This window comes from Chelmon rostratus, chromosome 6, assembly GCF_017976325.1.
Source record: "Chelmon rostratus isolate fCheRos1 chromosome 6, fCheRos1.pri, whole genome shotgun sequence".
NCBI lineage: Eukaryota > Metazoa > Chordata > Actinopteri > Chaetodontiformes > Chaetodontidae > Chelmon > Chelmon rostratus.
The window spans coordinates 14,773,114-14,800,386 of NC_055663.1; the positions used below are offsets into that span (position 1 = coordinate 14,773,114).

Sequence of the window (27,273 nt, forward strand, 5' to 3'; positions counted from 1 at the left end):
GAGGCCGTGAAAACCTTAGTTAAAGTCAGGGTGTTGAATATGTGTCTTTCAAACCTGGATCAACTTCAATTGAAGTGTTTTCAACTGTGTAGAAAACAATCCGGCACCAGAGTGACAAGGGGCTCTCCAGTCTGCTACACCCATTAGGAAGCACCTGGGTGTCATATCATCACCCCAGAGATACTTTCATCAGGACAGAGGGGCATAAGCCTGTTTATCTGTGCAAGCCACAGAGCTATTGCCCTGTGAGGGTGCACTCATAGGGGCTCTGGACTAATAAACATAGCAGAGACAAGCAGGGCAACAACATGAGGGAAAAGCTGCAGGGACAGATGTGGAGGGATTGAGCACAGTGGGATGCACATTGTTTCCAAAGCGGTGAAATATGACTACTTGTGTTTACCCCCGCCCTCCTCTCCCTGTCTCTGTGCACGCATACATTTCTGGCTGCCTCGGCATGGCTCCCCTCCAGCCTCCAGACCAGGTTTTAGCTCATTACCAAAACGGGGGTCTTTGGGAATCAACACCACTGAGGAGTGCCGGGTGGAGAGTTTTTTTTTTTCTCCCCCTTGACAAAATGAGGGAAAACAGGGGAAGAAAAGAGCCCACTCTCAGCTATCCCTCTGGGACTGCAAGCTGAACAAGACAGAGACAATAGCCGGTGACCTGAACACACCTGAACTTTTCTGAACGCGTCTTTTTTTTTCTCTCTCATCAGAAATAACAGGCATCGTGAACAGGGATAACAATAATAATCAACTTCTCCCAACCATCTTTGTCATCATGGAGCAGTGAAAGTGTGCTGTAGATATGGCCCCAGGGGGGAATGTAAGCGTGTGACTGCGGAGAATTGACGCCCTGCCTGCATCCAGATGTTTCATGTTTCCCTTGCGCGCTCTTTGGAAAGGAATCTTAAAAAGTTCATGTCACCGGATCGGGTTAACAAGACGATGAACACCATGCTTTCTGTGTAACCTTTTTGGTTTTTCAAACCAGGCTGTGTTTCTGTTTTCTTTTTTCTTTTTTTTCGTCTGGAGAATGGAGAGCGGCAAAGTGAGGACGCTCATGCTGCTGGAGGTATATTTGCTCTGGCTCTTTGCGCTGTCTGTGCAGGGCCACTCCAGTCCAAATCACGACAATGGTGAGTTTACAAAGTGTGTTTGGGTCAGTAGTCCCATTTATATAGTTTTATTTATTTGAATTTTTCCTTTTGATTTTATATTGAGATTATAGTTCAGAGCAACAGTCATCATTCTGAGGACACCAGTTGTAGCAGAAGTATATAGAAAATCTTGGTAATCTGGTGAAAGCAGCAACACTACAGTGTGAAAGTATACCTTAGAAGTAAAACTTAAGAGTTTCCAGCTAAACATTCATAAGTGTAAACAGTAAGTGCTTTGAAGAGCAGAGTGTTATTAGTATGTTATTATTATTTCTGATTAATTATGCACAAGCAACATTTGATTGCTGTTATGGTCAAGGACGACATCATCTTATCAAGGCATCACATTTTTTAAGATGATCATGTGTTTTTAGATGAATATAGGGAGAATTAAATGCAACAGCTCCCTGTCAGATTTACTAGAAGTAGAAAGCAGACAGCGCCTTTTAACCCTCTGACACCAAAACACCCACCAACTGGCCATTTATCATCCAATAATGCAATGTTTTTTAACATGCACACTCATCACTCACTGTCATTGTCAACATAAATCCTTGCATATTGTAAATTTCATTGTATATATTGCTTATTTTATATTTTTGCACTCCTTCATCTATTGTTCAGTGTTTCACATTTTTCCTCATTGGGCTGTATGTCTTTTTTTTCACGCACTGAGTGCAATGTTTAAACCGGAGTCAAATTACTTATATGTGCACACACACTTGGCGAATAAAGCTGAGTCTACAATTCAATTCTATATAAATACTCAAATACAATTACTCAGCACGAATTGTATTTAATAGTGCACATTTACTGAGCTACTTTCCACCACTGGGGAACAATATAGATTCCTTATTACAAACCAAAACAGCTTTCAGTTTCAGCCTTCAGCAGCGAGGAGCTGTCTCTAATTTGAAAGAGTTGAATTGAGGGGCGGACAGATCAGACTGACTGTATCATGCCAGCCTGGCTTGGCGTTGTGTTTGAGGTCAGCGAGGCAGCCATGTGTGACCGGCTGATGAATGGCTTCATTCTGATTCCCCCTCACACAGACTGGCACTCATCACAACCCAGAAACCTAGAGCACGACCTCACGCAGTATGGATGTGTGTGCATGTGTGTCTCAAGCTGGACTCTCTGTTTTGTCTGTTTCCCAGTGATTGACCTTCTGGCGGCTCTGAACATGTCCCAGCACAGAAGCGGTGTGTCCAGACTGCAGAGTCCCAGCAGCCTGACATACAGAATACGTCCAAGAGCACCGTACCTGACTCTTCCTCGTGAATATTCCCACTTCTTGTACTCCAACCTTCAAGGGGGCACGGGGGTGCATTTGGTGGGGCACCAGGCATTAGGCTCCAGTGCCACACTTTTTTCTCTCTCCTCTGCATCCTCACCCATTCTCCAAATCATCTCCTCCACCCTCGATAACACTTTGCGTCTGGACTACCAGGCTGCAGGAGGAGCTCAGGGCCTTGCCAGCTTTTACTTCCCCAGGAGAAACCCCTTCTCCAGGGACGATTGGGTACAGTTGGCTGTGAGCCTGGAGACTGATAGACTGGCATTTTTTGTAGACTGTCAAGAAGCTGTGGTTCTACCCGTAAAAGGCGAAGAGAGAATCAACCTGGAACTGCCTCAGGATGTTGTTGTCACTCTTGCAAGCACACCAGGAAAGAAGGACAGCAAATTTAGTGTGAGTTTGTCGCACATACTGCTGCAAACCAGAGCACACTCACAAACTGACAGTATAAAATGAGACCTTAACTGAACTTGCTATTTACAGTATTTTGTGATGCTATTTTAGGATAGCAATAATTTAATTTACAATATCTGACCAAGATATCATACTATAAGACCCTTCTAATCCTCCTAAAAACACTCTTTTAGGACATAATTGAAGCCACTTGCAGTTCTACATAACAACAATAAAGGATGAAACATAAAAACACAACAACACAGACAGAGTATATGTCCAAAACATATGCAATTATTAAGTATGACTTACAGTTACATCCCATATTTTCTGCCTCTATTCAGCATGCATTCTGTATATACAGTAACATTTTGTGTGTGAGCATGTCTGTGTTTCTTTATGAATGCAGGGATATCTGAAGACCGCTGAGATTTCAATGAAAGCATATCTTAGCCGACCGTGGCGCTGTGACAATGTTACAGGTAAAGAAAGAGCACCTGTATGATTTTCTTTGTTTGGAGGGTCAAATAAAAGGGAATCATCTGAGTATTGAGCTTGAGCATAGAACAAAGATGAATGTATATGGAGACTGCCCAAAAATACCTGGAGCAAACATTAAAAAGCTCGCTGCAGAGCTGTCTTGGTAGACATGACAAGAATTTCTGTCAGTGAAGAGTTCTCTTGTTGTGAACAGCTATTACAACAACTATCAAACAACTGATAGAACTTTTTTAAGGTCTTGTCTACAATTCCAAACAGCGAGATACTCCTCTCATTCTCACAGTGAGTTAAAACTGAGTAGGTTTATGTGCATTTGGCCCTCAGGCACAAGTCCCCCAAACAGTTTCCTTATTAATTCTCAGTGTGGGTCTTCCTAGGATGTTTGTTTAGGCTCCAAATTAGTTCTCTTATTCATTCAAGAATTATTCAGGAATGTCCTCCCCCACCAATGGCGGCTTTCTCTCTTCCAGATGCTCTGCCTCCGTCTCAGCACACAGATGCCCATAGCTCAGATTCTCGGACTGTCAGCAGCCGAACGTTCCAGCGGGATGCATCCCCCAGTAAACCTCAAACAAGCCAGAGGCCAACAGACCTAACCAACCATTATCACCAGGACGTCCAGAGCGACCAGCTGCAGAGAGGTGTGTTGCTGGGGCCCCCAGGATCTCCTCAAGGAGTAAAGTCTGTTTCTCAGGCACAGAAAGACAACAGGCTGAAGAAGCTGGAGAAGAGGCTGGAGGAGCTGGCTCATATGCTGGACATGGTCAAAACTCAGGTATATATTCCACTGCACATTTTCTCTGATAAACTAACATTGTCAAAGTGACATGATGTTGTTGTTGTTGTTTTTTTTTTACAGAATGCAGACCTACAGTCACGTGTGCAGTACCTGGAGGGATGTGAGTGCGTGAGGCAGCGATGTGTGTGGGAGGGGCGTGAGGTGGAGGATGGCCAGCACTGGCAGACTGACCTCAACACTGTGTGTACGTGCACGTCTGGAAAGGTCACATGCCAAGCTAACATCAAAGGTAAAAATGATTCAGCTCCTGACGGTTCTTTTTCTCTCTCTCTCTCATTGGCTTTCTCTGTTTTTAACTTTATTGCACACATACAAGAACACACACTAAAAGCAACCTGTCATTTTGGCCCACTGACAATAACCTAACACTAACTTACATCCAACTGGTGTTAAGTAGCTAGTTTGCAGATGGCTGTCCCTCTCTCAGACCCTTGTCTGTCTAACCCCTGTCAAAACGGAGGCGTATGTTTCGTCTTGACCTCTGACCCTGCTGGGTTTTACTGCTCCTGCCCCCCCAACACCAAAGGACCAACGTGTCACAGGCAGATGAGACAGGTATTTTTGTGTCAGGATTAGTGGAGTAGAGTAGATTCATAGTAGGTGTTACAAAGCAACAAAATGTCCATGCTGGTGTGAAACCTTGTGAAAATGTAGCATTTCCAGGCTTTTTTTTGAAGCCATGCTAGCGACAATGTTTGGGGATGGCAAATATGCAACAATTGAAGGAATTACCATGAACATTTGTACACACATTCATGGTGGAGGATGAATTCTTGTAACTTTGGTGATCCCTTAGGCTTATAGTGCCACCATCAGGTCAAAGTTTCACTTTGTCCAGTACTTTTGTTTATGACGAAACGCTTGCTAAGCTATGTGACATTCCCATCAGCCTCAGCTGCATGTTGTGTTCAGCGCTTATCAGCAAATATTGGCATGCTAACATGCTAAGCTTCGGAAGATTCGGAACATGGCAAACATTATACCTGGTAAATGTCACTGTCATTATGAGCATGTTAGCATGTTGACATGTCTTTGAGCGTTTAGCACAAAGCACTGTGGGGCCTCAGTGCAGCCACACAGAACCGCTAGCATGGCTGTAGATTCTTAGTCCTGTAATGTTTAGCATGTGTCCTTGAGTGCTTCTCTCGGTTTCATCTGGTGTTGGTCATTTGTTGTTGTAGTTTTAGTCAGATTTTGCTTATTGTCTGTTTGGTTGTCCAGCAGGTCTCCAGAATTTTTCAAATGCTTGAGGTGGGTCACAGTGACAAAAAACAAAGGTTTGAAACCCCCTTCTGTTAAGTGTTGTGTTACTGTAGTTTTCTTATAGTTTCTTATAGTTTTAGCATCTGCATTTCAGTCATTTTGTTTGTTTTTGCCTTTGTACGTTGCTACATTTTACAAGGCAAGGTGCTACCACAGTAGTGAGTTAGACATTTTGGGAAATACGCCAATTAAATTTGCACTCTAGATAAGAAGATCAATACCCATCCTGCTAGTAGGCAGATTTTTTTCCCCCTTTGAGCTGAATGAGGCAAGCTGTTTTGCTCTGTTTCCAGTCTTTGTGCTGACCTACGTTTAGTCTCCTGATTGTAGCTTCATATTTAACAGACAGATGGGAGATCTTTTCATCTAATTCTCAGCAAGAAAGCAAATGACTGTATATCTCAAGATGTCAAACTCTTCCTTTAATATTTAATATGTAGTTTTTAGATCACTTGTGAGTGTCTGTTGTTTGCTCATGGTTTAGCTGTAGAACATTGATTGGCCTGCTGCATTGGCTGAACCCAATAGCAGTGCTTTGCCTTACTTTTGTCCATGATGAATTCTGGCTATGGGCATTGCAGTGGGGTTTAAGGCTGGGTAAGAGGCCCTCTGTCCCCCCTCCCCACTTCTAGGCATGTTGGGTACCCAAACCAGAGAACAACTGTGAAGGTGTGCGGCCATTTCAACGCCGCTGGGCCTTTAATCCTACCACTGGCCTCTGTGAGGACTTCCTCTACTGCAGTGGAAAAAGCAGCAACAACTTTCCTTCCCTTAATGCCTGTAGAGACCAGTGCGTGTTGGGTGCGTGCTGCCTCCGCAAACCAAGGCAGGGTCTTCCCACTGGCCATCAGCATTACACTCAAGATGGATACAACATCTCCTCTGTAAACAGGACTCTCTGGGGATATGACCAGCAGAATTTGGAGGATGAAATGTTGTACGGCAATATAGACTTCAATCATACTGACCTGCGAGATCTTAAAGGAAACCATTCAAAGGAAGGCTGCCACAAGGATCCAGATTTCACTTTTACCTGTGATTACCTCACTCTGACTCAATGCCAAACTTTGGTGAAGGACCAAGCTGGAGATGTACAAATAATGAGCTTCTCTCCTGGAGTGAAGTGCTCTGACGTGACATGTGGTGAAGGTTGTGGATGCTTCTTTCAACACAAGTTCTGGAGATACAGGGAAAGGTTTAGGCAAGGCTGTCAAGAGTGCATATGCACACATAGTGGCAAAGTTGACTGTGTGTGCAAATACCTGACCCAACGTAAAGAGATTAGAGACCTTACACTGAGAGAGAGGAGGTTGTACCAACGGGCTGTCAGGAAACTCTACACCAGGCCAGGTAAGACTATAAATCTAAATGACTTTGTTTCTTGTCTTCTTCCTTACCTTTTTAAACTAAAAGCATGCCATTGTATCACTACAATAGGTTTATTTGTGTTTGTGTGTGTGTGTTTACATGTGATTTAGCTGTGTGGAAGGGCTTCGCACTACTGAGAGCTGAGTTCTCCCCTCTGGCCAGTGATCACGCCTTCTTCCTCCCCTGGCACCGCTACTTTTTGCGATTAGTGGAGCGTGAGCTGCAGTCAGTGTCATCATGCAAACTGGCACTCCCATATTTTGAATGGACTGTAGACGCTGGGTCGATGAAGTTCTCAGCCGCCTGGCAGGCTGGATTGTTTGGAGGAGATGGTGAGGCCGACTCTGGATGTGTCTCACATCACCCTTTCCAGGGCTTGACATCCCGTTTCCACTGGTCACCTTGTCTCAGGCGCAGCTTCAACTTCTCGGTTTGTGAGACAACTTTTATTCATTTTACAGCCCACCTCACTGTGCTTTTCATACTGTGCAGTGTTTTGAGCTGTATTACTGGTACCAGGTTTGTCTAACTGATTTCCATTGATCCCTTTAGGTATGGTTGCCAGATGCAGTGACCATGCAGAGGACTGTAAACCAGGCAGACTTCAAAGTGTTCTCCCAGTCTCTGCAGACCTTTTCTGGCCTCTTTAGGCTTTGGGTAGGGGGTCACATGGCTTCACCTCTAGCTTCTTACGACCCTTTATACCTTTCACACATGGCATTCATGGACAAGCTGTGGGCACAGTGGCAAGAGAAACATCAATATGGATCAAAAAGGCAAACTTCCAGAGACAATCATGCTCAGAACAGCACCCTTTACCCTGCTAGGCAAAGGCATGTCAAGATGAAGCCTTTTGACGTTACCCCTGGTGATGTGATTTCTTCCCAGCAGCAGATGTGTATTGTATATGTGCCCATAACCATTGGTGCACCCTGTAATATTACATCATTACAAGCACACCCACAAGAAAGTCAGAAAAATCAAAAGCGTAACTTTGACAAACACACCTCAAGCGACAATAGCTTTGTCATTGGTGGATTTAACAGCAGGGGTTTCAACCAATATGGATATGATCGTGATGGCTATGACCGGAGCGGTTGGGACAGGTGGGGCTATGGCAAAGATGGCTTTAACCAGGACTTCATTGACAGGGATGGATATGACATATCTGGTTTCAATCGCTATGGGTTCAACCGTTCTAATGTCACCTGGTTTGGCATGCGTAAGGATGGGGTGTTTGAGGAGAAGCATGACATTGAAGAGACGGATGCAAAACAGGGTCGTGATAATAAGACACACAGGGACAAGATAATGTCCGAGCTCTTCAGTGACAAAGGCTACAGTATTTATGGGTTTGATCCATTTGGTTTAGATCGTGGTGGGTTTGATGCATTTGGCTTTCAAACAGATGGTTACGACAAAGACAGGTGCAACTGGTTCTTCAACGGGCCATACTACCTGCGGTTCTACTTCCACACACAGCAACAGTTGATGTCATCCAGTGACCAAGCTTTAAACCGCATCATGCGTACCTGCCCTCCAATCACCTCCCTGCCCAAGCACTGGGCCACCCAGGACTGGATGACTTTTGATCTGGACCAAAGCAGTGCTCTATATGGTCACTTAGAGCAGGAATGGATGGGACGAGTTATGCCAGAAAGTGATGATACTGTTAGGGCAGCTACTCAAAATAGGAGCAACATATGGCTTCCAATCACACCAGATCACAGGTATAAACATTACAAGAAGAACATGACAATTGTCTTGCAAAGCCAGTCACAATTAGCTGTTTGATGCTCATTGTGGTATGACACAGCTCATTAGATATTTGTTTGGGAGAAGCACCATTTCAAGTAGGTTGCACAGTTTATTATTAAAGACATCAAGATGACCTCTACCTACAACTGATTGGGTAAACACAACACGTGTTAGGCTTGTCATTGGTCAATTTTTAATTTCTGTCTATTAGTTTGGGTTTCTCTATAACTTTGATGTAAAAACTAGTCCTTGCATTGCACATCCATGCTTTATTTTCCACCTACAACAGTTAAACAGGTGTTTTTCCAGAGGCAGTGACTCACATGATCATCTCTCCCTAAAGCTTTAGTGTCCCACTATCAAGCTTTCTCATCAGAGGTTTTCAAAACTAAAATCTTTGGTGAGAACAGAACTTGCAGCATTCCAACTGGCTTTACGAGGCTAATGTGGCAATAGTCATATATTTAATAGTAAGTTAAATCTTTTCTAAATTGTTTTTAGCATTTCAACCAATGTTGTGACCCCCTTTCCCTCAAAACACTGTCTGTAGGTTTTGTTTCAAGCTCCACTGGTTCAGCGGCTGTCCCCTTGGTTCTGCACCTATCACCTGCCCTGACCTCTGCCATCAGGCCCGTTGCCATGTTTACCCCGAGGCTGTCTGCCGTACGCACAATTGTGGTTCCTGTTTCACAGAGTGGCGGGATCCAGCTACTGGAAGCCATGTAATGTGCCATGGCTGGTAAACACGGGATTGTTTCCCAGACAAATGGCTTTTCACAGCAGCGAGAACAGATTGGACCATCAGTTGGTACTGTTGTATCTGCATCGTCTCTGTGAGCGCAGAGAAAGAGAAAGAGAAAGTGCTTCATGATAAAGTGACTGCAAAAAAATTGTTTTGGAATAGTTACACCTCATTCCAAGATTATCCATTTGTAAGACCACATGTACATTCTGATATGAACTCTGTATGATGAACTTTATCTCCTCTATGTGTGGTTTTAAAGGAGCTCATTGTTTTGGTTTATACAGCCTGCACCTGTCCTGCCTCAGTGTTACCACTCTCATCAACCCTGGCTCATGTTTTTGCCCCAGAAAAACTAAAAACTGTAAACTATACACAAGCTACTAAACAGCAGATAGATACAGTTACCAACTAGATGGTGAACATAGTGCAGCATTTAACCACTAAAGAGCCAGATATGTCCTCCAGGAGTTGGTAGAGACCAAAAACAGTGCTCAAAGAAGAGTGAATATTGGACTTCAAACCACTAGGTAGCCAGAAACATGAATACTAATGCTCCTTGTGATTGCTGGATGTGCAAACAGTTTGTTAGGATATTCACTATATCAGCCTTATAGATGCGTTTCACCCAAGTGAAAAAAAAAAGAGTTAATGCAGGTTTAAAGCATCATCCTGGCAGTTTTACACGCTTTAGCCAATGTATTTTGTGTTGCTACCATTTGCCAAAGTATACTGTAAGTTTTAGAGAACCGTGTCCTTATATGGTAATACAACTTCCCAGCAACTGTGAACAAGTCATAGTGGAGTGCAACAAACATGTGGGACTTTAGCTGAGGTTGGACTAGCCTCATCAAGGATTCTCTGTGTCTCTTGGTCTCTCTCTCTCTCTCTTCCTAAGTTCACTCCCCACTCCCACAGAGTTATGTAAACTTTGTTCTGGCCTGCTTATTGTGCACATTTTCGCCAACAATGTAATACACATGTGCCCACTGTCCGCTCTCTCACCCCCCTTGACTGCTCTCTTTGTCACTGTCTCTGCCTTTTCATCCATCTTGCCCTTAATTGTTTCTGCATGTACGCCCGAAGACTCCAATAGCACCCAGTTGACACACACTGGCAGACTCCCACTCCCACACACACTTTGATCTCATGCATGCTTGGCTTGTGAGAGGAAATGCCTGTTGGCTGCTGGCACAGTAGGCAGCCTCACTAGCTTCTCTCACACTCTGTGATTACTGCGCTCTCTCACACACAGACATTGTCTCTGTCCTTTGGAGAGTCGTCATTAAAATAATTATCTGCGGAAATGTCCGAGCTAAGCGAAAATAATATTTGACGAGCTCTCTGAAAGCCTTTGATGAAAAAAAAAAACTCAGTTGACATTGCCCCTTAGTGTTCAGTAAGCGCTATACAGAATTGGGAGATTTAGAAGCCACAATCTGTTTCATATGGAATCCTCCAGAAAACTGCCACCCCTTTCAGTTTTCCCCCTGTTTCTCCAACAGTAAACCTCTTTCAGCGTTAATAGACTTGCCGGTGGTAGTCCTTAACAGCTGGAAGGCTGCAGGCACTTGTGGTTACTGTTACGGCCCATAAAACATAGTGTGTGAGAGCATGTACGCGTACATTACATCAGAACCATGTTGTTCTGTCATTACTGCAGAAAGAGCAGAGCCAGATGTTCCCCAGTGACCTAGAGACAAGGTGAAGGAAACCTGCGCTGATAGGCGGAGAGGGACCAGCTGTACTGTTGAAACTTTTTTCCACATTCCTCTTTTCTAACTTAAGCCGTCAGTATACGCTCTAACTTTATCACTCAGGATACGCGGACACACACCCAGAGGTTCAAAAATGTGTACACACTCAAACGTCTGTCTCATCTTCAGGATGTGAGCTGGATGGTACAGTTCATAATGTGTCCTACAGCAACCTAGATGGCTGTCAGACATGTACGTGTAAGGTGAGTGTGTGACGTGCACCTACACCAGCGCAAAATGTTTATTGAGCCTGAACAGTTGCTCTGGTCTGCCTTTGTTCATCATTTTCTCTTACCTCTGTGTCTCTTCACTGTCAACAGGGGGGTAACAGGGAATGCTACCCCCTACCCTGCCCTGCACTGGACTGCACACAGAGGGAGACTGTGCCTGGAGAATGCTGCCAGCAATGCAGAGGTAAGGATGCAGGAAAAAGGTCTGTACACAGCAATGTTTGTCAGGCATTGGAAGAAGAAACGTGATTTAGATCTAGTGGATTAATGCAGTGTATCAACCATCAATATTGCCAATATTACCAGTGCATATGATGCATACAGAGGCTCATCTGTGGTAGTCTCACCACAGCATTGTAAGTCTTCTCTCACTGTCATTTGTCAGCTCTATAAATAAAAGATGATACTGTGACAAAAAGCACATTTTCTTTCATACTTAAAAAAACCCCCGAATGCATCCAAACACTGACCTGAAGTCAAGGTTCTTTGGGGTTGTTCCGAAATGAAATTTGTGTCTCTCACAAAGGTTAAAAAATGGCATAGAAAGAGCTTCAAAAATCCTTTTGTAGCCATTCAGTTGGCTGAGCATTTAATACAAACGCTTTGGTCTGTAAAAGGCTTCTTTGTTGGTTTGGGTCAGACGGATACTTTATTGGTCTTGTCAGCTAGACCAGAAAGAGGTGTGGCAAATTAAGATTAGTTATACTCTCTATATTGATGCAATGTGTGAGGGGTGATATAGTCTATTTGTCCAAGCTGATAGATGATTTGGCCACGTATGAAAAATGCTTCAAAGTTTGACCCCACATAAAGACGCATTTTCCTTTCCTGTGTGTTCTGGTGTTGAATTCACATTTAACTACCAGTGAGACCTTAACAGTAAAGCAATCTGATGCAGAATGTGCTTGCAGGCTGTATCCATTCTGGTGTCCGGTATGATCACAGAGCCAAGTGGAGGCCAGCAGAGAACCCCTGTGACGTCTGCTCCTGTTTGGTGGGTCTGATACTGACTGACAATTAACCCTTTAACCTTCATCTGCATTGATCATGTTCTCTCCTCTCATCAGGAGGGTCATGTTCGCTGTGAGAGGGAGCGGTGTAACACCCCATGTATAAACCCAGCTGCTCCTCTACCCAACACCTGCTGTCCAGTTTGTCAAGGTGGGTTTCTTTGATTTACTGTAGCTGTGTGTGTGGGTTCAGTGAAGTGCAGAGGCGCGCTGTGTGTTTGTGTGTGTCTTGTAGGCTGTGGTGTGAACGGTCATGACGTCCCTAACGGCGCTGTGGTTCCTACTGGAGACCATTGTCAAGAGTGTACATGTGTGGTATGTCATTTATCATCATTTTCACCATAAAACTTTATTTTTGTGTGTATGAATCATTTGGAAATTGTTTTATTGTAAGGTTTATCTTAAGCATCTTTCCCCTCCAGAATGGAAATGTGACTTGTTCACCCCTTCCCTGCCGTGCCATGTCTTGTCAAAACCCTGTCCGTCGTGCTGGAGACTGTTGCCCACGGTAACCACCCTGCCTAACCTCATCCATATCACTTTCACGCCTGCGTCAGTCCACCTTGAATTCATCTCCTACTTTGACTGCGCAGGTGGTTTCGGTGTAAGATAACACGTTGTGATGCAGATGAGAGCCGGGAGGTTTTCAAGACAACAACAAGATTTCAAATGTTTTTGAGTGTCTATGTGACCCTTAGGTGTGAGCAGTGTGAATATGAATCCAAAGTGTATGTGGATGGACAGAAGTTCCCCTCCAGGAGAGACCCCTGCCTGCACTGCCGCTGCTCTGTGAGTTTGGTCCGGCAAAGTGCTTTGGATATGTGATATTCATGTGACTGGACTGGTGGTGGTGTGTTGGCAGCGGTTCAAAGAAAACCTGTCAAAATCTATTGCACTTTCAGAAGTAAATTTGATGATGTTTGAAAATGGGATTAACTGTGAAAAAAAGCAGTTTTATAAGTCCTGGGAATGTAGTTTATAGTATAGAATAATAGATCCAGACTTAGACATACAAATTAAACATACACACATTTAACAAACTATCTTGATGTGGAGCCCGTCTATTTGTTTTTGTCAAGAATTGTGACCTAAGCACATATGGAGTGTGACATTTTACAGTTGAAAAATCTACTTGTCAGTGCTCTCTGGTGGACAACCTATTTAATAGAGACACCAATAACAATATATCCTGCAATAAGCTAATATCGACCTGGCAGGTTTAACGGCCCGGGTTTGAGCTTTGTATCTGACAGCAACTGAATGTTAAAATTCTCAGTCTGACTGACACATTTAATCCCTTTTTGTATCTACCTGTTAGGCAGGTGAAGTGTCTTGTGAGCGTATGGAGGCGTCATGTCCCACACCACGCTGCAGTCATCCAGCTAAGCGCAAAGGAGAGTGCTGTCCCACATGCGAAGGTCAGTTTATCTGCAACTTTGTTCAAAAATATACGACTTGTGTGTTTTGCCGTCTTCAAATCTGACTTTTACTGTTCAGACTCAAGCAAACATAATCAGAGTTTGTGTTTGTTCCCGCAGAATGTGAGTATGACCGGAGGGTGTATGCTGATGGAAAAGCATTCACCCCTGCTGGAAGTGGACCCTGCCTGCACTGCAGGTGTAAGGTAAGTCATGCAAAAAGAAAGTGGCAAAACTTTATGTCAAAAACATGTTCAGTTTAATGACCAGGTCTGCGTTAGGCTTCATTCACAAAGCGAGGCAGGTTTCTACCTTTGCCTTGTGTCTGAAAAACGTCAGTCACTTTCTTTTGGGTGTTGATGTCCAGTGTTATTCTCAACTTTTCAAAGCACCTGAGGGGCATGCACATAACAGCTGTTCTGGTTCTGCATGTCCTTTTAAACACAGTATAGTCATAATGTTTTCATGCCGTGTGTCTGTTATAGGGTGGGAATGTGATTTGCCGTGAAGAGAAGTGCCCTCCTGTCCAATGCTCGAACCCTGTTATAGACCCACATCTCTGCTGTCCAGTCTGCAAAGGTAATGATACATTCACACACACACACACACACACACACACACAAAGGTGCAGTTCATCAATGAATATAAGACAACTCCTATTGTCTCATTGTAGCATGTGTGCAGCACGGGGTGGAATATGAGGAAGGCTCAAACTGGCACCCTGAGGGTCCCTGCTCCAGCTGCACCTGTATGAATGGAGAGACCTTGTGCACACACACACGCTGCCCCTCCACCGACTGCCTGCATCCCACCAAGATCGCTGGTAAGACTGTGTGTGTCTGAGCTTTGTTCATATCCAGATGGCTGTGCAACCTGTCAGCACACTGTCTCTTTTCTTTCCTCAGGCTCCTGTTGTGCAGTGTGTGAAAGCTGCACCTATAACCATCGCGTCTATAGCAACGGCCAGAGGTTTACGACCCCTGATCAGCCCTGTCACATCTGCACCTGCCAGGTGTGCATGTCTCCATTCACACACACACCACACAGTGCTGTTCACCATCAAACCCGCTAATGCAGCCCTCCCTTCTCCTCAGCATGGCAGTGTAGAGTGCGAGAGAAGACCATGTCCTCCACTCAACTGTTCCAACTCACACACACCACCTGGAGAGTGCTGTCCTAAATGTCCAGGTACTCAAACTCAGAAGACAGAGACAGAAATGATCATAAATCAGGCAGTACATGTTTTTTTGGAATTTACCTTGCTCCTATGTGTTTGTGCCCTTCCCAGACTGCTCCTTCGAAAACCGTGTATTTGTGGATGGAGAGGCTTTTCCTAACCCCGTGAGTGTGTGTGAGGAGTGCAAGTGTGTGAGCGGGACGATTGACTGCCACCAAGCACAATGCCCTCATCCTCACTGTAACGCCCCTCTGCCGGGAACATGCTGTCAGAACAACTGCAATGGTGAGATATGTGAATTTCAATCAGGGATACAAATAAACAAATCAAAATCTCACAGTGTTCCTCTATATTAGGCTGCAGCTATGCTGGGAAAGAATATCCGAATGGACAGGAGTTCCCTCATCCTACTGACAGATGCAGGACATGCAGCTGCATAGTAAGAATAATGAGCAATCCAGTATGACTAACCCTAATGCGTTCATCACCTGTAGTCTTCTTGAAACAGGTTTTCTTTTTGATTTGTGTTATGTTTGTTACAGAATGGCAATGTCCAGTGTCTGATGAAGAGGTGTCCACCGCTGCCGTGCTCCAACCCAAATGTGCAGCCTGGAGACTGCTGCCCCCAGTGTCCTGGTAAGGATGTGCAAGAGAGAAACCTCCAGAGGGTTGAGACGAATCAGTGGCAGTGGTGTTCAAACTGTTTCAGCACATTGATTGTAGACGGTCAGCAGTTGGAGCAGTCACAGTTGCAGTCACCCTTGATGCACAGCTCTTGGAGGCAATTTGAACATGCAAACATGATACATATATTTTAAGATTCAGTGTGACTTACAATTTTCAAGTACATCATTATCCCTGATGCCCTTCCTCAATAAACACCCATAAATCCACTTAGAAATCGGAAAAAAGACATTCCTTATAACTGCAGAACTTGCCTAAGAATCTTTACCTTTTTAAGTTTTCCTCAATATCAAAGTAGTCCAATGACAGTTGTCTGTAGATCAATGGGTAGATTGCAAACAGGAACTGCTATTAGCTAATTTGGCATATTTTTAATGGGGCCAATTTGCAATGTAAACTCATATAGGCTAAAATAAATGTGGCTCAAGTTCTAGCTTCCTGCTAAGTAACTACACCTCCTGTTTAAATCTCCCAAAAATCCCCAAATACCAAGTGCAAAGACCATAATGCAGCCATTATGTTTTTGACTGTTTCCTGTGACTGAGTTATTTTAAAAGCAGCAGTGTATGAAAATTGATGGGCTGACTGGTGTTGTGCCAAGAATCAGTTAATTAAAAACTGATAATCTGGTCATGAAGGATTTAGATAATACAGGGGAATTGTTTATCACTGATGAGGGTTTTTAACTATCATTATTGTGTATTATTGTACTTTGTCTTTTTTTACCATTGTAAACTGTATATTTATTTTTAATCCATTATCTCTCTTTTTGCTGGGATGTATGAATGTGTTTATGGAGAGTCTATGTATTGTCTTCATCAGTATGCTGCCTATCTGTGTGTTTCTGTGTTGAACTGGCTATGAAAACAAATCTCCCACCAGGACAATAACATCTCAATCCAAATGAATTCTAAATACCCATTTTTGGCTCTATTTTTAATTTGTATTTAACGTTTATATACGAAATGATGGTTTTATATGGTCTTCATGCAGTCCTCATTTGGAAAAGAGAACTTAACAGACCGCATTATAAAAATCGTAAAAGCATCTGATTCAGATTATTTGGCATCAAGGATTTAGAGTTTGAAGGTTGTCCTCTCAGTCAAGTGCAGTCTGTGGCTGATGTAATGTTATTCATGAAGTCGTATAGTGGAGGCCTGCAGTTGACTCTTCTCACCGATTTCCCTTCAGCTCCTCCATCGGACTGTGTGTATGAACAACGACGCTACAGACACACTGAGCGTTTCTACCACCCGTCTGACAGCTGTCGATCATGTGCCTGCACGGATGGGACAGTTCACTGTCAGCGCAAACCCTGCCCCTTCGCTGCATGCTCTCACCCCATCACACAGGAGTGCTGCCGGACCTGCGAAGGTACACTCTCTCAAGTCCTGCCAAGATAGTATAATTAAGGACAGAGGAGGTTGCTGAGGAGGTTGCAACAAAAAGAACTCATCAAGTTTGTGATGCAGTTTTCACATAAGAGACCACACTTAAGTCTCACTTCCCTCACAGGCTGCCTTTACAAGGGGGAAGAGCGAGCAAACGGGGAGACGTGGGATGACGCGTCAGACCCGTGTGCGGTGTGTGTTTGCCTTGAGGGCTCCGTCCAGTGCGAGAGGAAGCGCTGCCCACCCTCCAACTGCAAGCACCCAGTCCAGAGGCAGTGCTGCATGTCGTGTGATGGTGGGTGAAAAAAAGCAACTTTCCAGAAAATCAAGATGATCCACAGACCTTTATGTCAACACTTTGCACATTGAACTATTATACCAACATTATCCAATTTTCTACTCACAGGCTGCATGTTTCATGGTAAAGAATATCTTGATGGCACCGAGTTTGGTGATGACAAAGACCCCTGTGGCGTGTGTTACTGTTACGGAGGGGAGGTTGTCTGCACAAAGATACCCTGCTATGGAGATTGCAGCCACCCGTACAAACCACCCGGACAATGCTGTGGAGAATGTGACCGTATGTTAAGTCAAACTCTGCCCACAGTCGTAGCTCATCATCACTGATTTGAAACTTTATTTTGCTCATCAGTTCCTTGATTACAAAAGCAATTAAATGAACTTCTCTTTATTTGATAGGCTGTTTCCATAACAGTGCAGTCCTCCTGAATGGACAGTCGATCCCTGACCCAGGAAACCTCTGCTCTGAATGTACCTGCCAGGTAGCATGAACACACACACTCACATTCACATACACACTCCTGCTGGTTAATCCCTTTAAACAACATGCTTGTCCTTTGACAGAGCGGTTCAGTGCGATGCATGAAGAAGTCGTGTCCAGCAGCCCGCTGTCCTCACCCAGTCACTGACCCGTGTGGCTGCCCTGTCTGTGATGGTAACCAGCTTTACAGCATAGCACAGTTAAAGTCATGTAGAGTAAGGAAATAACCAATGTCTCGCTTTGCGTGTAGGTTGTCAGTTCCAAGATGTGACTTATGTTGATGGACAGATCCTTTCAGGAGGAGAGGGAGGATGCCAGGACTGCACATGCTCAGTGAGAGGGAGAGGGGCTGCATTTAGTTTGGGGACTCTGACTCGCTGCACCCCTCACACCTACTGTGCATCTTGTCTTCTCCACAGAGAGGTGAAGTGGTGTGTGAGCAGCGGAGATGCCCTGCCGTGTTGTGCCCACACCCGGCTCTGGATGGCTGTGCGTGTGGAGTGTGTGATGGATGCAACTTCAACGGACGAGACTGTTTCAACGGAGAACGATTCCCCCACCCTACAGACCGCTGCCAGCTCTGCTCCTGTCTGGTACTGTCACACATATACTTTAATTTGTATTACTTAAAGATTTAATTGTGAAAGGATTACAGGATTACACTGTTGAACTTGATTTTAGGTTTTGCACACCAAGCATGAATAAACCTCCCACTCCATCATGTATTTATCTTCAGTTGTACAAAGACCGCAACTGACTGTGTAAAGGAAATGTTGTCAACCTCAGTGTGTGTGTGTGTGTTTCTGTGTATAGAATGGTGGTGTGGCATGCACCCATGTGTCTTGTCCAAGAGTTTCCTGTGTGCGGCCAGCGACCCCTCGTGGGGAGTGCTGCCCTGTCTGCACAGGGATTTGTGTTCATCAGGGGACAGAGTATGAGTCCGGCTCCTCCTTCACTCCGCCCTCTGATCCCTGCTCGTCATGCTCATGTCTGGTCAGTCTGACAATTCTTACCGAATATAAAAGCATCATCCAGTTTCAAGTTGTCTGACTGGTTCCATCCCTCCTCTTTCTCTCTCTTTTCCACCTGGCCCCTTCATCCCCTCCCCTGATCAGAATGAGGTGGTGAACTGTCAGAAGAGACCTTGTCCAGTCCAGTGCTCCCATCCAGTCCCTTCAGATACCTGCTGCCCCGTCTGCGACTCGTGTCTCTATGAGGGTGTTGTCCACTCTCACAGTCACACCTTCACATCCTCCTCCAACCCCTGCCAGCGCTGCACTTGTGTCAGAGGCACCGTCACCTGTGTGCCACTGGTCTGCCCTCCAACACCCTGCGTCCGACCAGTTACCAAGCCAGGACAGTGCTGCCCTGAGTGCACAGGTACTTCCTGAACTCTTTGTGTGAATGACATGTGAAGGACGACATGTTTCTACCAAATCCTCTAATACGTAAATTACTGTTGCAATTTGTGGCCTTGATATTTTTTCTAAATTAACCCAGTCTCTGCAATAAAAGCAAAAATTATAGTTTTGCAAATCAAAGTTTTTTATATACACAAACTATGCCTGCTATTCTCATACTATAAGTAATGATCTTGCAGCAACCTTTTGAAGAGGAAGACTTAAAGATATATAAAATTCTATAATGTAACTCTGTATTTATTTCCCTTACAGGTGAAAAAGTGCTCTTTGTTTCACAGCTAACTTGCATTAGCACACCTTTTATGTAAGCCTTGGTCTGTACACTGTTTATGAACAGTATACAGTGTTTATGAACACTGAAAAAAGACACCAGAAATTTGAGCACATGGTCACAAAAAGCACACATGCATCGTCTTAATGCACACATAAGAGCATAAAAAAAACAATATTTCTCCCTAAAGACCTAATTGAGAAATCTCCTCACTTTTTCCTTGTGTTTGTCTTTGTCTCTTGTCTGACTCTGGTCTCAGTGTGTATGCTTGATGGACAGGAGTTCAGTGACGGGCAGACATGGACCCTGAGCTCAAACCACTGCTCCACCTGCACTTGTCAGGTCTGACTCCTCTGTCTTTGCCTTCCATATTTGTACCTTTCCTTGTGCTTGAGTGCTAATCTCTCTGAGTCTCGTAGGTGGGCGAGGTGCAGTGTGCGTCTCCCAAGTGTCCCAAGCTGCCTTGTATGCATCAGGTGACCGATCCAGGAGCCTGCTGTCCTCGCTGTAGAGGTAAACAGATCACCGAAAATTATAATCCCAGGAGGAAATAGCTTTACCAGTGATTGAATTTTCCCTCTCAGGCTGTGTGTACGGAGGAGAGGAGCATACCGAAGGCAGCAGCTGGTTCGCAGACTCCACTCCCTGCATGACCTGCATGTGTGTGGACGGGGTGACCACCTGCTCTGAAGTACGCTGCCTGTCTCCCTGCGTCAACTTCATCAGCGTGCCCGGAGAGTGCTGCCCTGTGTGTGCTGGTAAACAAACATTAGCTGCATTTTTCATGTTTTTCCCCAGGCTTTTTGGTGCTTGATAATCTTATATGGGTGTTTTTGATTAGACTGTGTATTTGAGGGCAGGGTGCACGGTCCCGGCGACAGTTTCCATCCAGCCGATGACCCCTGTCAGATCTGCACTTGTGAGGTATGACACATACATGCATGACAGGTGGAAACCAGACTGTGACATTATTATGTTTCCCTTGTTAACTTAGTGATTTTATTTTAATTTTAGGTGATTTTACTTTAGATGAATTGAGCCATTTTTGGATTTCTCATTATATAAAACAGAGAACACCAACAGATAATTATATTTGAGAAGCTGGAACCACAAAATATTTTATATCTCTCTACTATGCTTTTGCCTCTTTTTGGCTATAGTGAAGTTAAAATAGGCATAGCAGTAGTAATCCAACCTGTGTGCATCCCAGGTGATGCCGGACGGAGAGCAACACCTGAGGTGTTACCGAAAGCAGTGTCCCAGCCTTGTGGACTGTCCGAAGAGCAACATCTTCTTCTCTGGACCAGACTCCTGCTGTCCTGTCTGTGCACGTCAGTACTAAACTGCGTTCAGTCATATGCTGTGTGTCATCGCTGCACTGTCACTGAGCTCTGTAACGTTTGTGTGCATGTGTGTATGTTTAGAGCCTCTCAGTAACTGCACCGCCGCACTGATTGGCAATGAGGTCCTGGCCACAGATGACCCATGTTTCACCTGCCAGTGCAAGGTACCGCAGTGACGACACTTTCCTTGTGCTCTGTCGTGATCTCTGACTTTTTCTGAACTCTTCCTCTAAAGATGAAACAGACACAAACACAGCTTGTTGTATGCTGTAATGGAAGCACATATAACAGTCACAGTTATAGTGAAATGAATTAATAGAAAGTGAAAAAGTGAGTTTTAGTTGTTTGCAGTAGTTGTTGGCAGATACTTAAGAAATGTAACAATACCACAGTGTAAAGCTACTCTGTTACAAGTGAAAGTTCCTCATTCAAAATTCTATTTAAGTAAAAGTACATAAGTGTTTCAAATATGGCTCATTTCAGTTACATTATGGAACTAGTAACTATTTAAGTTAAATAATACAGTGACTTAAAAAGTACAATATTTCTCTCTGACATAAATTAGCATAAATTGGATATACTAGTGAAATACAAGTACCTCAAATCTGCAATAAAAACAGTACTTCAATAAATGTACCAATTGTACTTCTACCACTGATTGTTAGCACTGATCAAGCCACAGTCAACGTACCCTGTGACTCAGAGCAGTTGACACAGTGTCTGTGATTTAGGACCTGACGTGGACCTGCTTGCACCAGATCTGCCACCCACTTACTTGCCCTCTCAATGAACAGTTCACACCTCCGGACTCATGCTGCCCTGTGTGTAAAGGTGAGATAGCACCGCCTTCCTTCACGTTTGTCTGTACCATGTGGCTTTTTCAAAATTAAAAAGGCCTTGCTGGCATTAAGACCTGCAGAATGGTGATGGCTCTGCTGTGTTTCATACAGAATGTGTAATCGAGGGCCAGAACAGACGTGTGGCCAACGGCAGCAGCTGGACAGACAGCGATGACGACTGTATCACATGCACCTGCAATGTGAGTCTTACAGAAACACTTGGCCCCTGTCAGTGTTATATTATGAGATAGTTATTACTGATGTATTAGTGTGAAAGAGGAACCAAATGGTGTAATTGGTTCAAGGAGCTGCTTTGAACTATATTATTTACAGCTGGGTACATCAACCTATAATGAAACAACATATTTTATTAGCTGATCACTTGTTTTATACATAAAATCTTAATCTGAAAAGTAATTAGTAACTATGTCTGATTAATGATTAATTAATTAATTAATGTAGTGGAGACGAATTAAAGTAGAAGTCTAAATGGAAACACTCTAGTAAAGTACAAGTACACGAGTAAATGTGCTTTCCATGACTAGACTGGCAATTGTTGATAGGTCTTGCATCTATTCAGAGCATCTGTTTATAAAGTAATCTTTTCTTTCTGTTTCCTTAGTTGGGCTATATTGAGTGCAGCATTGAAGAATGTTTACCAGCGGTTTGTCTGGATGGACAGAAACAAGTGAAGATTCCTGGGAAATGCTGCTATGAATGCCAAGGTATCACTGCCAGAGGATGCAGTTTGCGCTCACGATGGTGCTTGTTCAGATTTCTTCTTTCTAACACGGATCATGTTTGTGTGTTTGTGTGTGCGTGCTGCAGACTCAGGGGTGTCGTGTCTGTACCAGGGAACAGTATATCACTGTAACGAACAGTGGGAGGTGGATGAGTGCACCAGCTGTTCGTGTGTGTCTGGAGACGTACACTGCCACAGTGAACGCTGCCCTCCCCTCACCTGTGCAACAGTCAGTGTAGCAAGCAAACACACGCACACACTGTTTCTCCGTGTTTCATCATAGTCTGAAATGTTCCCATGATGCCTCGCTGGTCTAAACCTTCAGTCTGTAGAGAGACTGACATTTCTCATCAGTGTTTACACTCTGGCCAGCTCCTCAGAGCTCATCACTGCAGACATTTTTCTGGCTTGCCTTGAGTCTCCTGGTTTCCTCATAGTTACACAGCCAGTGTGACTGAGTCTGTGTGTGTGTGTGTGTGTGTGTGTGTGTGTGTGTGTGTGTGTGTTTGCTCCTAGGACGAGATGCCAGCTATTGTCCCAGGCTTGTGTTGTCCGCACTGCCTTCCTCGCCCAGCCACCTGCATTGCCTTCGGAGACCCTCATTATCGCACCTTCGATGGCCGCATGCTGCACTTCCAGGGAGCGTGCACGTATGTCCTGGCACAGGACTGTGAGGGTGGAGACTTCAGGTGAGGGGGTCACCATGGTAACCCAAGCAAGTATGGCTGTAGACATCTTTTGTGTACTACTTCTCCAACTGTTTTTTTTTCTGAAATATTGAATACGCTTGACTCTTCCTGCCCTCTAAAAATCATTCTAGTGAAAAAATCTTGGATCAAATTGGATGAAAGCAAAACCACACAATCCTCATGAAGCAAATTAGCCAAGTTTTAAAGTTAAACTAAATGCTAACTTTTTTTTACTTTGATTGTTGCTTACGTCTCGCTGTGACAAACACCATCTCATGTGACCTTTCCATAAAGAAGTTTTGTAAAACCTCACCAAGTGACTCATAGGTGAGTCTTTGTTTGCGCAGTATTCATGCCACAAATGATGATCGCGGGCGTAAAGGGGTGTCCTGGACGAAAGAGGTGACTGTGTTTATCGGCGACGTCACAGTGCAGCTGCTCCAGGACTGGGTCGTGAAGGTTTGTGTGTACAAATACTGCTAATGATTTTTGCGAGGCCGTGCCCGTGTTACCCATCCACTCAGCCGTTTTTGTTCTCTTCAGGTGAACGGTGAGGTTGCGACTTTGCCATTCCTCAGAGAACCGTACATCTATGTAGAACGACAATCCAACACCATCTTACTCAACACTAACATCGGGCTGAAGGTACAGTCTTTTGTTTCGTTTATCTCTCATTGTCTTTGTGAGTAACATGTGATTGGAATTACTAACAGCTTGAACACGCACACACACCCACTGGTTCCACCTTTAGGTACTGTGGAGTGGTCGTTCACACCTGGAAGTGAGCGTGCCAGGCTCCTATAAGGGCCACACCTGTGGTCTTTGTGGAAACTTTAACAACTACTACCAGGATGACCTCCGAATGCCCAGCGGACGAATCAGCCTATCAGAGACTGACTTTGGCAACAGCTGGAGGGTAAAATAAATACAAAGAATAATGAATGAAATGAAATAAAAGACATAAAGTTAAAAGTAAAAAAACTGTCACTTTAGGTCACAAATGGGAGCCACTCCCTCTCATCCTGTCGTCCTGGAGAGGATGTTGACCCGTGTAAGGACGCAGGCTACCAGGCCAAGAAGGGGGCTAACGCTCGTTGTAAGGTCCTGAAGTCTGCTGCCTTTAAGCCCTGCCATCGCGTGGTGCCTCCTGAACCGTGGTACGGGGCCTGTGTGTACGACCTCTGTGCCTGCGGGGCCAATACTGATGAGTGTCTGTGTGACACGCTGGAGGCCTACGCCAGCCAGTGCCGAGAGGCTGGAGTCATCCTGCAGTGGAGGAGCCCATCACTGTGTGGTGAGCACAACACTTCAACGCTTAAAGGCGCTGATAACATGGTTTATCAATAAGCTTCTTACACTGAGAATGTGGGAAATAATCACAGCTCGCATGAGAGATTTCTCACTGATTTGATGCAGGCTTGGCTCAGTTGGAAAAAGGGGATGTCACACACTGCTGTGGACCAATCAGAAATAAGCAACATTTGAATCAAAATATTTAGCAGTTTTGGGGTTGTTTGCTTATGTTGCCAAACCGCTGTCAATCAAATCTGACTGAACCTCACCCATACAGTCATGGTGAAACAATACCTGGCTGTGACAGAAAGGGTTCCTTGTTTACTCGTTCACTACTCTGTTTATAGGCGACAGGTTGTGTTGCGTCCACATGGGGGTAGAAAGCAAACCAGAATGGCCGAGAGCATGTGACAGCATGTGGAGATGTTTTTTTTTTGCCTCTAACTGCAAAAGTGATGGGTGGGCAATGTTTTATACCCCCAGAGAGAAAGCTGGTTAGCTCAGAGTGCATAATTAAGCCATTAGTATCTAGCTATCTGGTCAGGCGGTGGATGGTTGTGCACTGAAACTGCAGGAAGAAACACACATTTTCAGGTAAGACAGCTCACAGTGTTACTCCATGTTTATGGCTGTTAATGTAATATTGCTAATGTTCATCAGGCTCTATGATCAATGCTGAGGTGATCAGTTTCACATGTGTTTTGAGCTTCAGTGTGGGAGCTGGTGACAGTTGATGTTGTGGGAGTTGTCGGCAGGCTCCGTGTCCCTAAATATTGCTTTGACAGACTTCCTTTGGAGTGAAGCTTTGCTTGTTGACACCACAGGCTGCACGACACACACAGACACTCAACAGTTAACTCTGCAGTGAGCAAAGGAGATTTTTGACACTTTTGAATCATCACTGACAGATGTAGAGGTTAATTTTTCAACTGTAAAATATGACACATTACATTAAAAAACACAAAAAAGGGCAGTCAATATACTTCAGTTTATAGTAAGTATTGACACATTTTCTGAGTTTTTGAGTGCTAAATTCTAAATGAATGTGCTTTTTCGCAACACAGCAAAAACAACAATTTAGAGTCAGGTGCAAATGAAAAGACAGTTTTCTCTTTTCAAACAGCAATGTTATTGTTGTAAGACACCTGCTAAGCCCTACTGGTCACCAGTAACACTCAACAGAAATCACACCCTTCATCTGTCTCTCATTGTTTCGTCTCTGTTGCTGTCTTCCACAGCTGTGGGCTGTCCACTGGAGAGGGGTTTTGTGTTCGACGAGTGTGGACCCCCGTGTCCCGTGACCTGCTTTAACGCGGACGTTCCACTGGGGGTGATAGAGAGCCACTGCTTCAAGCCCTGCGTACCAGGCTGCCAGTGTCCCGCTGGTCTGGTTCTACACAACAATTACTGCATACAGCCAGAAAAGTGCCCCAAGATCATTCATGGCAACCCCTCATAATGCTTGAACCGCTCACCTTCAAGAGGACACTTGTACCCACACACATGCACTGCCACCTCTAATAATCTTCAATCCTCTCAAGGACTCCACGAGCCTTCTGTTACTGTACACCCAGGCTGGAAATGGAAAAACATTCCAACAGATGAACTTCCATGACCTGTGGATTTAACACATTGACTGACATGAAGTACTGCATTTTAGTGTTTTTATAAACATTGTTATGTTATTTTATGTAGCACTGAATATTTATACTACACAAGAGTTTGTCATTTTAATTCCACATGTTCATTGATATCGTCCAAACCTGTTTCGTTTTACACATTTATGAGATATTGTCCACAGCCTTTAGATTTGCTTAACAGTATTATTTATTATGTCTGACTGTACATACAGTAAGCCACATAATCTCAGGTACTCTTTTCTTCGTCCTCCATTGACACCAATAAACAAAGGCTTCACTAATATTTGTGGTGTTTCATTTTCCGTTCAAATCTTAAATTCATGATTCAGAAAGACATGAGCGCGATCTTGGTAACATGTTTTTTTACTTTCATTTCTTAGGAAGGTCTCTGGTAAGATATATGTAATTTGGTGCTAAATGCAAGTAAGATAATGAAGCGCATAAGGCATTTAGTACGTTTCTAATTAATTGATGTCAATTGTCTCCTTGGTGTGTGCACAGCAGGTCAGCTGAATGTACAAAAATGTGAAATAACTTAAGAAAGTTCCCAAAAAGTAATGAATAAGGGGAAATATGTACTTGTTAATAAATGTATAAATTCGACTGTCCACTGTAAATCCCAGCTAAAAGAAATTAGTTTATATTTTCTTCATAATTAGCCCCAAGTACATGGTTCTTTCCAGGAAATGATTAGGAAATCAGTAGGAAATTACAGACCTTTACAAGTAGGTGTTTTATAAGATTTGTTATGGTACAGTATGAGACAGGCAATATAATATAATATAATATACAATTTACAAGCTGGGATCCCCAACTTTCACTTGTAGTCCAATGTTACAGGACAGTTTTCACACAGGTGTAATGCGTCACATGGTCATGTCTCGCATGTCACTCCTCTCTGTGTCCCATTTGACAGACACACTGTCACTTTTGTTGTTTGGTAAGCTGATCAAGCTGTTTCCAGAGGACTGCTGTAACCATAGTAATAGCTTGCATTATTTATCAGCCCACAGTCGTGAAAACATGGAGCGGGTAAGATGCTTTGATGTTGGGCGAGTGCTGCATTTCTTTTCCAGGTGTACGCCACAGGTAATGTCCTCGTATCTTCCTTCAGGACTGTGTCTCTGGGCTGTACCAATCCCTGGGTATGTCTGCCGGAGCAGAGTTCTCCTCTGAAGATGTGAGTCTCCTCTACCGCAAAGTGTTTCATGTTCCCTGCAACACTGATGAGGCACATGCAGCCATGGAGAAGGTAACTGAGTCATATTTTAAACAAGCATCACTATCAAAGCAACTATTGTTTG

The 27,273-nt window shown here is 44.1% G+C and overlaps 1 protein-coding gene across 2 annotated transcripts; it reads left to right on the forward strand.

Moving 5' to 3' along the window:
- Positions 1 to 625: 625 nt before the first annotated feature.
- LOC121607597 (kielin cysteine rich BMP regulator) lies at positions 626 to 26,250 on the forward strand. Of its 2 annotated transcripts, none has more exons than XM_041938493.1 (46): positions 626 to 1,141; positions 2,320 to 2,852; positions 3,262 to 3,334; positions 3,824 to 4,128; positions 4,213 to 4,381; positions 11,104 to 11,243; positions 11,361 to 11,454; positions 12,182 to 12,264; positions 12,338 to 12,431; positions 12,516 to 12,595; positions 12,703 to 12,788; positions 12,979 to 13,069; positions 13,599 to 13,698; positions 13,819 to 13,904; positions 14,184 to 14,277; positions 14,372 to 14,521; positions 14,604 to 14,710; positions 14,793 to 14,886; positions 14,987 to 15,160; positions 15,232 to 15,314; positions 15,418 to 15,511; positions 16,751 to 16,933; positions 17,075 to 17,245; positions 17,357 to 17,530; positions 17,650 to 17,732; positions 17,815 to 17,905; positions 17,982 to 18,064; positions 18,151 to 18,324; positions 18,545 to 18,724; positions 18,847 to 19,111; positions 19,683 to 19,765; positions 19,843 to 19,936; positions 20,008 to 20,181; positions 20,265 to 20,347; positions 20,634 to 20,754; positions 20,848 to 20,930; positions 21,498 to 21,597; positions 21,717 to 21,805; positions 22,228 to 22,330; positions 22,434 to 22,576; positions 22,864 to 23,036; positions 23,384 to 23,495; positions 23,580 to 23,681; positions 23,788 to 23,952; positions 24,030 to 24,330; positions 25,568 to 26,250. In XM_041938493.1, exons 1-46 carry the CDS (start codon positions 1,039 to 1,041, stop codon positions 25,786 to 25,788), a joined length of 6,384 nt encoding a protein of 2,127 aa, XP_041794427.1. In that variant the 5' UTR covers positions 626 to 1,038; the 3' UTR covers positions 25,789 to 26,250. The 2 variants fall into 2 exon arrangements, with proteins under 2 accessions (XP_041794427.1, XP_041794428.1); XM_041938494.1 differs by having other exon boundaries at positions 11,170 to 11,243.
- The last annotated feature ends 1,023 nt before the right edge of the window (positions 26,251 to 27,273 follow it).

Bases quoted from the DNA above. Each gene is read 5' to 3' on its own strand.
- LOC121607597 (XM_041938493.1), top strand. From the start codon at position 1,039: ATGGAGAGCGGCAAAGTGAGGACGCTCATGCTGCTGGAGGTATATTTG. The intron at 14,711-14,792 runs GTGTGCATGTCT...CCTTCTCCTCAG, and splicing joins GTCACATCTGCACCTGCCAG to CATGGCAGTGTAGAGTGCGA. The intron at 21,806-22,227 runs GTGAGTCTTACA...CTGTTTCCTTAG, and splicing joins GTATCACATGCACCTGCAAT to TTGGGCTATATTGAGTGCAG.